General features: G+C 47.6%; 1 protein-coding gene across 4 annotated transcripts in view; it reads right to left on the bottom strand.

Annotated features, from left to right (window-relative positions):
• Window positions 1-215: 215 nt before the first annotated feature.
• XPNPEP1 (X-prolyl aminopeptidase 1) overlaps window positions 216-16,474 on the bottom strand; it is a 52,793-nt gene continuing 36,534 nt past the window's right edge. For all 4 annotated transcript variants that reach the window (XM_061196701.1, XM_061196794.1, XM_061196976.1 and 1 more), the window contains 11 exons: window positions 14,604-14,693; window positions 13,937-13,987; window positions 12,679-12,737; window positions 12,471-12,548; window positions 10,496-10,567; window positions 8,692-8,752; window positions 7,128-7,197; window positions 6,074-6,247; window positions 5,356-5,432; window positions 4,058-4,156; window positions 216-770 (listed from right to left, as the gene is read on the bottom strand). In XM_061196701.1, coding sequence (XP_061052684.1) covers window positions 642-770; window positions 4,058-4,156; window positions 5,356-5,432; window positions 6,074-6,247; window positions 7,128-7,197; window positions 8,692-8,752; window positions 10,496-10,567; window positions 12,471-12,548; window positions 12,679-12,737; window positions 13,937-13,987; window positions 14,604-14,693 — 960 coding nt within the window. In that variant the 3' untranslated portion in view covers window positions 216-641. The remainder of the gene's footprint in view (window positions 771-4,057; window positions 4,157-5,355; window positions 5,433-6,073; window positions 6,248-7,127; window positions 7,198-8,691; window positions 8,753-10,495; window positions 10,568-12,470; window positions 12,549-12,678; window positions 12,738-13,936; window positions 13,988-14,603; window positions 14,694-16,474) is intronic.

Raw genomic sequence — 16,474 nt, 5'->3', positions numbered from 1 at the left:
CAGGAAAGAAAAACTTATAATAAGAATACTCAACAAAATATTAGGCTTTCTAGAGAAAAAACTGAGAGGCTTGAAATTAAGTCAGAAAATATGCAGGGAGGCCAGGGAATCTCTCCTCAAAGGGGTCCTTCCACCTAGAAAACGTGTCCTGGACGTGAGCCCACCCCACACACAGGGTGGATGGTGCCGGAAGAAGAGAGATGGCACAGATGAAGCGCGTTCTGACATTTTATTCACTGGTCATAAATACAGTCTCGTGCGCACAAAGGGGATCATGAACAAGGGGCTAGCACCTGGAGCGTGACTGTCACAGAGCGCGCACTGCTTCACCATCACTGGCCGGAGGACTCCCTGCAGCTGCTCGGGGCGTACCCCCGATGAAGCTTTTGGCTTTGTGGCGATCCTCCTGCTGGGGCAGCAATTTATTCTTGGCTCATTCTCAACAATTTTAAAAAAATCATAAAAGATCGAGTGTTTGCAAGAAAATATCAAAGAGGATAAGAAGATTTTGAGTTCTTCTCAGAGTCTAAAAGTAAAACGGGGAGGTAAGGAAGAAGGAGAGAAAGGGGAAAGATGTCAGGGCTGGGCCAGGCTTCTTCCTTTCCCTAGAGCGTTTTAAAAAAAAAAAAAACAGGGAGGTATTAATGCTGTTTGGAGATGGGCTGCGTCTCTCTGATGAGCCACTCGAGGGCTTCCTGGCGGCCCTGTTTTTGCAGTTCCTTCCCGATCACGTCCCTGCAGGTCAGGTGGTAGTTGTTGAGCCAGTCGCACTGCAAGAGGGAAGGAATACAGACGTGGTCTCACCATCACACCTTCACCAAAGGCTGCGCAGCGAGCAGTGAGGCCCCATGTGCTGAGATCACAGGATGAGAGTAAAGGAGCACAAAACCCTTTCTCCCTGCTCATGGACAAGCGACCTCCTTGTGTTCTACCTCCCTGGAAATAGATGGGACGAGGCCACATGGCTGATGGTGAAAATGCTCCTGGAACCATCTACTGCATGTGGACTGGAGTGACTGTGAGGGAACCACGAATGCCTGACGGCAAGCCGTGGCTCTGGGCTTCCCTGAATGCAGAGTAACTTGTAACCGGGTGTCCCTCTCGATAGCACCCCTGGAAGCCATGACGCGAGAGTGGGGGCAGGGGTCTCACAGCTCCTGCACCCACCCTGGTTGCCTCAACTGCTGTGAAGACACACCAACGCGCTGAGTTTCCTATCCCGTATCCACCTACAAAGCTGAATAAACTAGGATCAGTCAAGCCGGTGAGGGTCTTGTGAGTGTGGCCGTCTAGATGCGCCCAAAGCCTTTGGAGGTCAAGGACTGCGCTGCTGCAGGGTGGGGTTGGGAGTAAGCTTGACTTTCAGAGCCTCAAATGAATGGGGCCACCACACCAGGCGATAAAAAAGAGGTAAAAGTATGGAGCCCGATGGGACTTGGCGTGTGTGTGTGTGTGTGTCTGTCTGTCTGTCTGTCTGTCTGTCTGTTGGGACGGGGCGGGGGGTACTGATGCGCTGAACCTGATGAGAAGGGTTCTGCCAATCTCCTCCGGGTGAGGAGTGAGGGAGGATGAGGGCTGGAGGGAAGCACGTTCTGCCAAGAGAATGACAACCCACGCTCTCCACTGCCCCGAAGGGGGCCTGACCACGTCACATCAGACAGACGGGGTGGTGTTGCCGATGACTGACCCAACTGGTGCTCCTATGCCCACTGATAAGAGCCTACTAGTCTTTCTGGGAGGTGGGGAAGAGGGGTGGGATATCAAACACAAGCAAACGGCTGCATGTCAGCAGCAAGGCCAGGCAGGGCTTAAGGCAGCCTGCCGTCCAAAGCAGCTCAACAGTGCAGGAGGCAGGAGCAAGCCTGGGGCCACAGACACTCCCAAGACCCTTTTGGTTAGGGCAAGCTGGGGCACCCGCAGGGGGCTGGAGCAAGGTCACAAAGGCCTTGGCAGCCTGCAGCACCCACATTCGTGTCCAACGAAAGTCCTCTGCTGCCACCTGGTGACAAATCGATGGGAATGCAGACCTAACCCCCAAACTCCCTAAAGTTTCTACTAAGACTGTTTGGGAGACGGTAAAGGGCAATGACTGGTATTTTAAAAGCCCAATGGACAGAATCTTGTTGTGGGGTATTACTATGCCTTAAGACAGAATGAAGCCCCAGATTTACTGAGTGGTATATGGGAAATGAACACTTTTGCTAAAAGAGATAATAAATACACTCTGCTTGGAATATTAAATACTGTCCTCTACTTGTAATTTGTGGAAACTTGCTAATGATTCCAAGGTAAGAAGATATTATCTGTCCTATAAAAACTAATTGGCTAAAAGAATAGTTCAGTGATTGGGGTATGTAAGGTACAGTAATGAACACTGGACCAGACAGAGAACACTGGTCTTTGTCCAATGTCATGGGGGAGTCACAGGTTAAAAAGACTCTCCCTCAAGAAAAAATGGCCTCGCTTAACCTTCCTCAATGCACTATTTCCCTGGATAAAGTGGAAGGTCACGTGGAAGAAATGTCTCCTGACTGGTACACTTCATGCGGACAGCAAGGCCTATGCGACCTGGAATCACTTGGCAAAAGCCACAGCCTTGGGCTTCCAAGAGGGCAAAGTGACGTATTAGTAGAGGGTCCCTTGCTAAGACCCTGGAAGCTGTGCTCGAGGGCCACGAGGAGAGATTGGTTCCTTGGGCAGAGGGCTGTAAGCAGGGTGGCTCCCATGCTCACTTCTGTGTCGTCATCCCCTCTCACCTAAGCCACCCCTGTGGGGACCGGAGAAGAGCCCCAGGACCGCAGGAGAGACTCTTCCCGCTGAAAAGACACACCTGACACTGTGCTGCTGACAGGCTGCTTCCTGTTCTGTATCCATCTACAGATTGAATAAATCAGCATCAGCAGGGCTTGTTTGGGTGCTGTGAGTGGGAACATTTGGCTGAATCGAGGCACTGGTGGTCAAGATGAGGTGCCCAAGCACAGAGGGAATCTAAGCAGCAAGCGGATGACCTTCCTCTGTCACCCTTCTGTGAGCTGGGTGAGGCAGAGAGGGGGCTCCTGGCTGGGAGGGCCCGTTCCACAGCCCTGCAGAGGGGGCTCCCCAGCCCTCAGAGGCACTGTCCTCTAGTGCCAAGCACAAGGCCCACGTAGGCGCCACCGAGGGTACGCTTCTGCCTCAAAAGCCTCTGGGATGAGGCCAGTGGCTGCCTCTGGTAACAGAAACTTCTCATGCCTAGAGTGATGCACCACGCTTGTCCTGCCTTTGGCTTCTGCTACGCATTTGCTTTCTGCTGGACTTCTGCCTGCCTGCCTTGCTCTGGAATTTGTGTCCTTCTGGCTTCTGTCTTCCTGGCTTGGGCCTGACCACTTCACAGCAGAAAGCCGGGGGGGGGGGGGTGTTTCCACCCTGTTTTGACCCTTGTCCCTGCTCTGACCTTGATCACCTGCCTGATCCCTCAAGCCGTACTCCAGGTTCCTGGGCCTGCCGTCTCACCTGGCCTCATGAGCCTGGGGACCCGTGCTGGGATTTGCAGGGGTTCCAAGGCCTGTCACCCTCTGAGCCTGACAGGTGAGCACTGCTGTGCGTCTGCTCTGTGACGGGCTTCAGAGCCCAAAGCAACAACCTCTCTCCCTGCCTGTGACAAAACTCGGCATATGATAATAGCATTTGCTTCTCAGTTCCTTAACGTTTCACGCAACACAAGAAAACAATCTGGCATGTGCAGTGGCCCCACCCACCCACAAAAATGCAGGGAAGACACCTGCCCATGTTTGCTAAACACGCCTCAGGGCAGCTATGGCTCCGGCCCTCCTGGAAAGCAACAGCACACTATTCATTCCCACCTGTGAAGCCCTACCATCCCCAACAGTGAGGAGAGCAGGGCTACATCTACCTCGAGACCCAAAAATACAGGAAAAGCACCTCCAGTCCTCAGGAGACCTAGGATTTTCCAACTCAGCTGGCCTAGGCTCTAACTTAAAAATGAGAGCGGAGGGGAGAACGTAGGGCGGCTCCCCATCCCACACGCTTCTGCCCTCCCCCAAGGCTTCCTCTTTACCTCTTTGTCTGTAAGAGAATCCACATCTATCATTTTGGTCTGTATCGGAACCAAAGTTAGAGGGTCGAAGGTCAGGCTTCCCCGGTTACTGAAGTTATACTGTGGGAGAAGGAAGAAAACAGAAGCTTTTACTCCTCTTTACCACAATGACCCGCCACGAGGTCACTCCCACCAGACAGGACCGTCCCTCAGAGCCGGGTGTAACTAGGAATCAAGACGTGGTTCGCTGGTCACCATTTTTAATAGACACAGCGGATGCCACTTTCCAAGAGCTGCTCCACTGGGCAAACAACAGCCTGTGCCACCAGGAAAAGCCAAAGAGTGCTGAGGGGCTCCCAGCAGCAGGTCCACAAGACTCCTGCCTGCTGTGATGGAGAAGAGGCACAGAGGGTGTCTGGAAGCAGGGGGATCTCTGGTTTTGGTTCTCGAGCCTCTGCTAAGGCGTAAGTCCCCCAGCAGATCCCTTTTTTTGACATCAGCCACGCAGCCTGCCGTGACCCAGCCAGGCCCATCAGGTGACAGGTAACAGGTCTGTCCAGTGCACGTGGCATGGAATGGCTGGGGCACACAGGGCACGCTGGGTCTCTGCTCCTGGCAGGGCCTGCAGGAGTGAGGGGAGAGGCCACTCTCAAGAAGAGTGACGTCAGTGTGCAAGCAGAGAGCAGACCCCTGCAGTCAGCTTCCCTGAAGACTTAGGAAGCCACCTCCCTCCAACTGTTCCATTTCCAAAATCACCCATGGAGGAGGAGCAAACAGGTCTTCTAGGTCAAGCCCAGCACCTAAAGCCTGCGACCTCTTGGTAATGTGATGGGGAGAGGGTGACACACCTGTCTTCCAGAGGGCACCACGCCTGTGGGGCCCGACCCAGGGTATAACTCAGGCTTCCTCAGCTTTACCTGATAAAAATCATCTGGGGCATTTGTTGAAAATAGTTCCCGGGCCCCAGCCGTGGAGATTCTGCTTCAGTGTCTGGAAGGGGCCTTTAAGCGAGCACCCCTCCCCCACAGCAGAGGCGGCTTCACGACAAGAAGCTGCCTCCAGTAAACTCAGAGCCCCAGCTAACATCAAGCAGGGGCCTGCCTGGGGCTCCATGAGGTCCAATTCTGGGTCCCAGTTCACTAAGGATTTTCCTTCTGGCTTTGCAGAGGAGAATGAATTCCAGGAGAGACACCACTATCAGGGGAAGGAGGCTCCATTTTGGCCCCAGAATGACATGCTCTTGGTTCCAAGGACAAAAGTCCTCATCCTCCCCCATTAAGGAATAAGGGAATTTTAAAAACAAAAACCTAATTACTCACCTTGGTCTTCACAGGCACCACCAGGACAACATTCTCAATGCGAATTCCGAAAGCCCCATCTTCATAATACCCTGGCTCTAAAACAAACCAAACCCCAAAATGAGAAGCAGCCCACGATGAAGATATGCACAGAGAAGCTTGGACTCCTGGGATGACAGCGCTTCCCCGAAGGAGAAGGAGAAACAGATGAAGGGCCACTCAATCTGGGTGTAAGAGCCCAGAGACACCTCCTCCCGCGGGGCACTTTTAATAGGCACTTGAGGTCCAGACAGAGAAAGGCTCAGAAGTTCCTGAGAACTGGCTGCAGGGTAGGGAGTACAATAACAGAGGATCCGCCAAATAGATTATGGGGCATATCCATAAGACAATGCATCCTACAATGATGCAGGCAGTAAAATACATTCACAAAGATGTGGTAACGATATGGGAAAAGACAAGAAGCTAACATAGCAAAATATTAAGTCATGTTTCCCCTGGGTGTCTGGATTACAAATGATTTTCATTTTCTTCTTTATACCGTTCCATAGTCTCACTTTTTCTACAATGAATATTTATCACTTTTATAATCAAAAAAGGTTGTTGTTTGTTGTTGTTGTTTAATTCAGGAAAGGGAAATTATTTCCAATTTACTTTATAATAATTAAAATATAAGAAACAACAAAGAGCTTTCAGAAAGGCCAGAGGACCCACGCACACCCTCTAGGTGAGGGACACCTACCATCAGTGACAATCATGCCGGCCTCCAAGGGCTCATCAGAGAATGTTTTATAACTGATGCCACAAGGACCCTCGTGAACATTCAGAAAAGACCCAACACCGTGTCCCGTCCCGTGCAGGTAATCCAGGCCAGAATCCCATAAAGCTGAGCGGGCAAAGGAGTCAAGAAGGTGGCCTGAAAGACATATTAAGAACCACTTGGTGATTTTGTACAGTACTTTTCAACTTGCAAAGCACTTTGGAGATAACATTTGTTATGTTTGGCTCCAGAAGGTGAAACAGAAACCAGCGGGTAAAAGTTACTGGAGGATTCAGGTTTCAGCCCAGCACAAAGAAGAACTTTCTAACAGTCAGAGCTCCTGAGGAGGGCAGCTCCCCCACCAGTCAGAGCTCAGTCTGAAGCTGGAGGATGCTGGTGAGGAATGGTCACCTGTAGCAGGTAAGGGCTGCAGTAGATGACATGGACGTTCCCTTCCCAGCGCTGGGACCCTACAGTTTCAGAATTACAAGATGAGATTCTAACCAGACTGCAAGCATGAGGAAAGTGGTGCCCAGGGAGATGAGTGCCAGCCCAGCCTAAGCAGACTCAAGGCCCAGGTCTTGTCAACTCCCCATGCAATGGCCCACCCACCCATCCTCATGCAAAAAGGTATATATCTCAAGTCAGGTTCTCAGTAAAATAAATCCCAGTGAGGGTCCTGAAAGGAGGCACTGGCCCAGCACTGAAGGGCAGACAGGAGGCTGCACCAACTTCCACTGGGGCCCTGAGGCCTTCATGCCCTGCTGCCCTCCCCTGGGAGCCACCCACATGGGTCACCCGACACCATAATTGGTCAGGAGGGAGGCTCACACCTGACCCTGGGCCCAATCCTAAGCCTGGCTCCCTGGAGGTCCTCTCAGCTCAGTCCATGCAGCACCCCCATTTGCCCAGGATGGGCCTGAAGTAGGCTGGGGGCTGATACAGCGAGGGAAGGACATGTTCTTTCACCCAAACTTAGACACATCTGATGCCTGAACAAGAAAAAGCCTGCCATACGATTGAAGGAATCACCTACCTTTGGTTCCAGTCGGGAAAACAGCTGCACTCACAGCTATGTGGCCCTTGAGGACATACGTGAAGCATTCCTGCCAAAGAAAACCCAGAGGGCATGTTCAGGACTGGCACAGACGTTTTAATCCTATAGTTTTCGGGTAGTTCTGAAAACCTTGCCTCTGAAGGTTTTGTAGCAATACCACAGAGAAAATCAGAGGAAAAAGGAAAAAAATCTGGTGGTGGAAAAAAACCTTGGCCTTGGTACCAATTTTCCAGAAAACCTTGAATTCGATTTAATAAAAGAGAACTGACTGACGACCCCACCAGTCTTTCCCTTGTAATGAACATTCTGCCATACTCTCTGCCATCTGAGCCTCAGAAAGACTGGGGAAAAGCACTAAAAAGTACTGATGACACTAGCTAACACTTACTGAGCTATTCCTCTGTGCCAGGCACGATACGTACAGCACTACGTTTAATCCCACACTTCACGATGGAGGCACTCTTGCCATCCCCACTTCATAGAGGGATGAATGCCAGGTCGCGCAGTTCGTAAGTGGCAGCATGTGGCCTTGGAGCCAGGAAGTCCTGCTTCAACCTCTGTGCACCTCACCACCATCTATACTCAGGGTTTAGTCCCTACTGCCTGGACAAGAAAAGTGCTGTTTGGAAGGGTAGTGGCTTGCCAGTAAGGTGCAGAGTCAGGACTAAACCCCACACTGTTCAATCTGGTCTGGATTGAACACAGTACAAGAAGAGTCACATCAAAGGTAGGTATCTGGACCCAAGGTCAAACCCTTCTTCATTTGCTGGTGCCTACAAATGAATGACACAAGGGACCAACACTGGGAAATCTGCCCTGCTCTATCCCATAAAGCCTTCTTCCCTGGACAAGCTTCCTGAAGGAGCTCCCTGGAAAAAGAGATATACTCAGAGATTCAGCCAGTATTTGCCAAGCAGTGACTGTCATCCAAGAACCTGCTGGGCTCACGGAACCTTCACAGCCAGCCTTGGAGGTGAGTACTCTTCTCACCGTTTTTACGGATGGTCTAAGTGTTGAGTTCAAGGTCATGGAGTCTGTAAACAGCAGAGAAGATATGAAGCCGAGTCTGCAGACTCATGGTACACATCTCTCTACCTTACAGCTGTTTCCTGTTTTCCATGCCACACAGACCAGAAACTGAGCAGTGCATGTCATTTCAGAGGGTTCCTAGAGAGTTGAGCCTATAAGTAGGAATGCTGAACTTGAAAAAATAACGGGGGTAGCTTTCAGAATCAAATCTAGACACTGTTCGTAAAAAGGCATATATTTCACTACCCCACTCCCTTCCCCAAAGAAATTTCCTGACTGAAGAGAAGGCCAAAGCTATTAAAACTTGAATCTGAGCCACTCTGACCTTAGCAGACAGAATGCTTTTAAAATCTCTCCAATAATTAACTAAATGGATGTCATAAAGCAGATAAGCCTGATTCCACAGTAATGAGCTATTTTATTGTCCCACATATAATTTTTACTTATGTATACAATCCTTTTCACAAGAGAGAACTGTCAAAGAGCAGAGAGGGCCTCTCGAGTTTTCTCTTACCTTCTCATAGGCCGTAGGGGTTCCAAAATGCATGGTACGAGTCACATCTGTGGTTCCATCCCTTTCCAAAAGGAAGGACAAATTAGTTTTCACTCAGATAAGCTTTTGCTCAAATGTGAGACAGATGAGGATGTGGAGAAATTAGAACCCTCATGCACTGCTGGTGGACATATAAAACAGTAGAGCCACTTTGGAAAACAGTTTGCAGCTCCTTAAAAGGTTAAACATGGAGTTACCCTAGGACCCAGCAATTCCACTCCTAGGTAAACTCCCAAGAGAACCGAAAACCAATGTCCACACAAAAACTTGTACACGAATGTTCATAGCAGCATTACTCATAATACCCGAAACGTAGAAACAACCTAAATATCCATCAACTGATGAGTAAACAAAATGTAGTATACACATACAATGAAATATTACTCAGCAATAAAAAGGAATGAAGTACTGATACACACTCTAACCTGGATGAAGCTTGAAGACATTACGCTAAGTGACGTAAGTCAGCCACTGAGGCCATATAATTCCATTTATATGAAATGTCCAGAATAGGCAAATCCATACAGACAGAAAGTACACTAGTGGTTCCCTGGGTAGGGGAAAGTGGGAAGTGACTGCTAACAGGAATGGTGCTTCTTTTTTGAGGTGATGAAAATATTCTAAAATTGATTGTGGTGACAGTTGTACAACTCCATGAATAAACTAAAAACCATTAATTGTACACTTCAAATGAGTAAGCTGAATTATATTTCAGTGACATTGTTAAAAAAAAATTAAATGAGACAAAGTGTGAATGCAAGGATGGCCCAGTGTAGTGGGAGTGAACTCAGTCAGGCCCTGACACACACACTCTTGGTCTACAGTGTGAGGACTGTTTCATGGAAGACACCATCCCTGGGGTTATGAATGAAAGGGAGGTGGACAAAGTAAATAGGAACCTGTTTCTAGCAAAAGAAGGTCAAACTCTAATTCCTCCTGTCAGGATGGCAAGCGGTTTACTGGACCCTAAAAATACCCAAATGCATCTTTTAGAACACCCTAATCCACCCCTTGACACAGAAAGAGTAACTTCTAGAATCCTGCTAAAATTTAGACGTGAACCAAAGTTACACCATTACCCAAGAAATCCAAATACCCTTAGCTCTAGGCTTTTATTAACTCCAACCCACACGTCCCAAGGCTAGGTTGTGGCTTCCATGTCCACCAGCCAAAGTCCCAACTTCAGTGGAGAAAAGAGCAGTAAAAGGCCTTGCTCGTGCTCTCCCAACGCAGCCAACACCTATTCCTGCTCCTCCTCGTGGGTTCCACATCAAGACCCAACCAAGTCTTGGTTTCTCTGAGAAACTATTCTAGATGACGACTGTGAAAGCAGCAAGGCATGAAGAAGGAAATTCAGAAATTCAGGGACAACCCTCGTTTCTCATTCATTCATTCAAAATTAAGCCCTCACTTCACAAGGCCCTGGGGCCACTAAAAGTCTGGGGAGCTGCCAGGTGGTTTATGGGCTGGAGCAGACGACTTCCCAATGGTTCTGAAAGCTTACTTTCAGTTATTTATTTAGTGTTTAACAGCTTCCAGCCAAGGACTAAACATTTCTATCAAACAGTCTTTTGTGGGAACAGGATCACAACTGGGCTGTTTCAACAAGGGGTGAAAAAAAGGACAAGACATGGAAACAATTCCATCAGCGGCTGGCGCAGAATGAGATGACCAGCTGAGCACTCTCGGCTGAGCCTGGCCTGTCCACCTACTCAACTGCCTTGACTCAGTGGAGTCAAGCTCTGCGCAGCCCCGATTCACTTACTTGTATTGAGCACCCGAGTCAATGAGGTACACCTCATCCAGAGACAAGGTCCTATTCGTCTCAGGGACCGGCCTAAGAAAGTTAATTAAAAATTAATCATTCCACAAATGTAAATGCTTCCTGAATCTGGGAGGAGGGAATACAAGAATTCTTTGTACTGTGCGAACACTTTATGTAAGCCTTAAATTATATCAAACTAAAGTTACCCAATAGGTTAATTATTTCAACTAATGTTAACCTTCTACTATTCAAAGACCTAGTCAACCTATCTCCCCAACAGATAAAGAGGTCAGGAGAAGGAAATAACATATTTCTTTGTATCTTCCTCCATTTGTGACTGGAAGAAAACAAGTGTTCATCAGATAATTATAAAAGCTACAAAAATAATAATCAATAGAAGCAATAGGACCAAGCTGGGAAGTGGGAAGAGAGCAGCCGCAGTCATTTGTCTCTTTTTTTTTGGGGGGGGTGGGGGCGGGTAGGCGGTCCAGGCCCCTGCCTCAGCCTCCACTTCCCTCCCTCAGTCCTAATCCCACCAGGTGCCTCCCCACTTGCTTCCTAGACCACCAGACAGGCAGAAGGTCAATGTCTCAGCCTGGGAGAAAACCTAACGGGATTTTTGCTGGGGAATGGAATGGATCATGATGCTCTTATGCTAGAGCTCTTTTTTCAAATGAACATCAGGTATTTTTTAAAGTGATCTGATTTCTCCATGCCTTTTTCCAGACAATATGCTGCACTGGGAAAAGCTAAAAGGGACGTGAGCATTCCAAGTCTCCGCCCTGCAGCCGAGAGAGGTTCTCAGAGAGGTTCTCCTTCACTTCCAGGCAATAAGGGTGAAAGTGGGCACTCGAGCCCAACTGGGAGAAAAGACAACCAGACATGGGCCCAGTTTCAGCACCCTCTCTGTCAACAGGCTTCCAACAGCCACAACGAAGAGACACCAAAGGAGAAGCAAAATTCTCCCCCCTTGGTCTGAAATTATTTATTGTGTTAATTATATGCAAAATTCTAGAGTAGTATCCAGCCAGGAAATTAAACCTGCATTAAATCTAAGACAAAACTGAAATCCTTTTGCTATTTTAATGTTGGAACAGAGGCATTAATGTGAGAGAACTGTACACTCACATATCTGTGACTGTCTCCCACACAACAGCTTCAAAATTTGTCCCAAGACTAAAAACTCTAAAAGCGATTAAAAAGGCGGGGGGCAGGAATCTGTGCCCACGTACAGCACTGCAGCACAGTGAGACAGCCAAGTGTTCCTTCACTATGCACATCACAGGTGGGGAGCGAAGGACTCAAGATGCCCACACGAGGCAGAACCACGTAAGCCAGGCGAAGCTGAAGCTGGAGCCCCATTTCCCACCACCTCTACAGGCAGGTCTAGCAGTCCTACATTCATCAGTGCCCCCTTTGTCTCACAGTGCAAGGATGCGTGGTTCTGTGGGCCCGTGGGCTCTTGTAGGTCATGTGGCACAAATCCCCATAGGCTGGGGAGGAAAGAGAGGTTACAGATTATCTCTTCAACTGCAGCAGGGCGCTCCACAGCCTAGTGATAAGCTTTTTGGTATGGAGGTGATGGCGCTCACAGGATGTTTGGACTAGTGCATCAAGAGGGCTGCCACTGTCAGAAAAGAAAAACACTAAAAATTCTAACTACTAAGACTCAGGGATTATGAATACAGATACTGCAGCCTCAAAGGAAAGAGGGACAACCCGTTTGACATCACAGGAATGTCAATGCGAAACCTCTGTGCCTAAGAGTTGGCTCCCAAGAGGCAGAGGCTTGGGGATTTAGAGCAACGAAGAGAGAATAAGACCTCCAAGGTCTTATTTCCCATATAAGAACAATCTCAACAGACACACGGAGGTGGGCACCAGGGCCTCTGGTAAAATAATGTCTCTCCCCTGCTCAGGCTCCTGCGCAGAAGCAGCAGCAAAGCCAGGCGGCGTGCTCCTCCGCATGCCTTACGCGTAGTGAATGATGGCGCCGTTGGGTCCCGTACTGGAAATTGTTGGGAAGCTCAGGTCCACAAAGTCAGCCTGCTGCCTGGAACAGAAAGACAAGAGCAGAGTGGCTTAAAGCTTTTTACTGTGCCAAGAATCAGGGCCCTCCCAGCTCCATTTAACTTGCCAAGGAAATGAACACAAGGTTCATGGGCCCCCAAAGTGATCCTTACCTGCGGAATTCCTCAGCTTTGTCGGCAGCGGAGATCTCCGTCACGCCACCTTTGGGCACCTATAAGGAAGTTGCTTATAAACCACTGGGGTGTGATAAATTCATCCGTCTCCTACATATTATAGGGGGTGCATTAAAAGCTTACTTTTTCCTCAATCCCCACGTCCCAATTGTCCAATCTATAGGACACAGCATATGTCTCATCTTTACAAGGAGGGAATTTCCAAAGGCTCTTACCAAAGCCATCTAAAAGTAGAAGCGTTTCTATACATTTAATTTTTCACTCAACTATTTCCCTCAGTGTTATATCCTGAAACCTCCCAAAACTTAATACACCTAAATTTAAAAATTAAAAAGCATCCCCACCTAGGATATCATCCTAAGAAAGTGATCCTAAATAAATAAAAAAGATAAATGCAAAGATATTATTACAAGGTGTTTGGTAAGTGCAAAAAAAATTTAAAACAATCTAAACATTTGAAAATAGGAGGAATGGGTAAATAAATCAGTCTAGCTACTAAACAGTCTCTATTTGAATCATTTTTTGAAAGACCTCAAAGCACATGGAAAATGCTCACACTATGATAAGTAAATAAAATAAACAAAATACAAAATCTTAGCTGTACAGTGAGAGACATGTAAAAATGATTTATGTTGAAAAAACAATGTACACAGATGAACAATTGCCAAAGAGGAAAAAACTGTTTCACCAGTGGGAATCAGGGTGATATTTTCTTCTTCCAATTTAAGCTACTTTAAAAGAGTTGTTTATATAATATTTAAAGGGAATATGATATTGTTTAATAAGAGCACAAAGAAATCACCTTCCTGTCAACTACAAGGAGTGAAAGGGCAAGAAACTAATGCCCAGGAGTCAATTTAATATAAAAAGTTTTATGGCTTAAAGTTCAAAATATACACAAAGATCTTTTTTCTCTTAACACAGTCAGCTTGCCTGTAATATCGTAAGAGTCATTTTTTCTTATAATGAAACTCCACTTAGTTATAAGACAATTCCTTAACCAGAAAGGATCCATTCTGTTAAGGAATTTCTTGCTTCATCTTTGTTACTACTATTTATAATTAAAGAATTTTTAAATACACACACACCAAATTTCCACAAAGAACTATTAAAAGAGAGTACTAAAATTAGATCAAGATCTTAGACCTCGTGGTCAACCAGAGCCACAGTTCGAATCACATGTAGATAATTTCTGAATAATCTATATCCATGTGTTAAACAAAGACTAAGAACCAACCTCTTTCTCCAGCCAGTTAAAGAGTTCACAGAGGGCAACGGCATCTTTAATCTGTGCAAATAACAGAGACATTTTTTAAAGTTATTACTGAAAATCAGATGGGCAGATTCAAAGCCCAGCCCTAATGTGATACTGAGAGGGCTGCACTTATAGGGCTACAAACCATCAGCAATCAGGGCTTTACATGCAGGCATTTCCTGTGAACAAGTGTGCAGCAATTTCCACTATGGGGGAAAGGGCTCCCCTGCTGCTGAGTAGTTCAGGCACAATCAGGAAGGGGCCCACCTCAGAGCACATACGAGCACCCTCAGAGGGGTCATTCCTGTACTACTGGAGCAGGAAAGACAGGCCACTGTCAAAAGCCGTCCCTGGGCCCCAAATCTTTCTAGATCCACTGCTGGCCTTGAAACACAAATCTAGGCCTCTTCAGAGGTCTCACCTTCATCATCACCATCACCTACACTATCATCATCAATCTCCTTTTGTGTTTTATGTTATATTATGTAAAGATCTAGCCCATCCAGTATTTTATTTCATTCTCTCATTAACTCTGGAAAGCTCAGAGAAGTTTCCACCTTGTGCCAGGCTCAAGGCCACACAGCAGGTGAGGGAGCTGGGCCTTCTGACCACCATGCATCCCCTCTTCTGCACAGGTTGCTTTACTCACGTGAGCTCTCCTCATGCCTTCTGATTCAGCAGAATTCTTCACAGCTTTGGCGATGCAGATGGGGGTGTAAGGCATACAGCAGCGATGATCCTGGGGGGAAAGGCAGTCATATGGGAAATCGAGTCTGGCTCCACTCACCCAAGACCAAGGCTATCACCTCTCCACCCAGCACAGCACACTTAAGACAAATCATTGGAAGAGCTCCCACTCAGGACCCACCCAGCTGTCCCCTGGGGCCCGAAGACCTGCCCTTTTTGGTTGGTGACTCTGAGCATGGCGAAAGGTGCTTGAGCTCATCCAAAAAGATAAAGTAAAAACATAAAACAAGTTATTTCTCGTCTATCCCCCACCCCGTGGCTTTTTGAGACTGCTGGCTGCCAGCCATCAGAGAGATACTGCTTTTCAAACCTCCAAGGTCATGGTCAGAGTTCACTAACAGATCAAAGCTTGACCAAAACAACCCCTTTCTGGCTGCACAAAGGAGGCTTTTTCCCACTGTCTAAGGATGCACATGACGGATGAGGGGGGAGGGGAGGCTCCTGCTCCTTCCTGCCTCCTGCTCAGGGATCAGCTACTATTAAAGGCCTGATCTTAAAGGGCCTTAAAGGGCCGGGGAAGAGCCTTCCCAATTTGAAAACAAGTTAGAATCCAGCCCTGTGTTACAGGGAGGGGGGAGGGATTTTGCACCACCTTGCACTTGCACTAGCACAGAGCTTCTCAAAGGGCTTTCCCTCTCTCCACTCTCCTTGCTCTCTCTGAGATACCTACCCGTCATGAGACAAAGGCAGGCATGATCCCCAAGGAGGTAAAGCTCTGAGTAACTATGTCATGCAGTGTGACAGTGACAGGGGTGCAATGGCAGGCCAGGTCTAGAGGGCCAGGCCTGGGCTCCTCCCAGGATGGCCCACTGCTTAGTGGAGGAGAGAGGCCCAGGGCAGGACAGTCAAAAAGGCTACAACTATGGTGCCTTGAACTCCTGTGCCAGGCCTCAGTTAAAATGAGGGGGAAGGCGTCAGCTGCTTAGCACCACCCAGCAGGGGCTCAGTCAAGGGCAGGGCTATCAGTATCATTTGACCTTTGACAAATCCCCAACTCCCAAAGCCTCCCTGGGCCTCAGGTCTCCTTAACTATGAAATGTGGTGGGAGAGGTGGGTGTAGTGTCTCCCAAACTTCAGATACTCTCATACCACCTGCACAGGTCTTACCCTAGCTGCTACCCCCTGGACCCTTATTTACTAAGACTTTTCTTTAGACTATCTTTGAATCAACATAGGTTACTGAACTCAACTCTCTCTTAAGAAACAATTTTTATAATATGTGGTCTCATATGCTAATCATATTTTTTTCTAGTACACACAAACACTTTTTTTATAGTTGATATACAGTATTATATAAGTGTGAGGTATACAACATAGTGATTCATAATTTTTAAAGGTTAAATTCCATTCAAAGTTATTATAAAATACTGGCTATATTCCCTATGCTATACAATATATCCTTGTAGCTTATTTATGTTATACATAGTAGCTTGTACCTCTTAATCCCATATCCCTATCTTGCCCCTCCCCGCTTCCCTCTCCCCACTGGTAACCACTAGTTCATTCTCGGTAACTGTTAAAACGCTTTTAAAACAGATACATTTAAATAAACCTAAGTATGAATGTGTACCACCTAAAATCATCTCTCATGTCATGTTTTGGAAAACACAGAACTCAATGGGTTCTAAAAGCCTCACACTCCAGCCCAAAGGGCTCATCCAGGGAGACGACACCTCTGACCCAACAGCCAGTCCTGGAAATCTGCCTGAACAACCTCTGCTTCAAAGACAAGCCGCACGATGCCAGGACTGGAAAGGGCCTGGCAGCTGGAGT

The sequence above is a fragment of the Eubalaena glacialis genome, chromosome 1 (genome assembly GCF_028564815.1).
Source record: "Eubalaena glacialis isolate mEubGla1 chromosome 1, mEubGla1.1.hap2.+ XY, whole genome shotgun sequence".
NCBI lineage: Eukaryota > Metazoa > Chordata > Mammalia > Artiodactyla > Balaenidae > Eubalaena > Eubalaena glacialis.
This window is presented reverse-complemented; position numbering and strand designations above follow the sequence as displayed.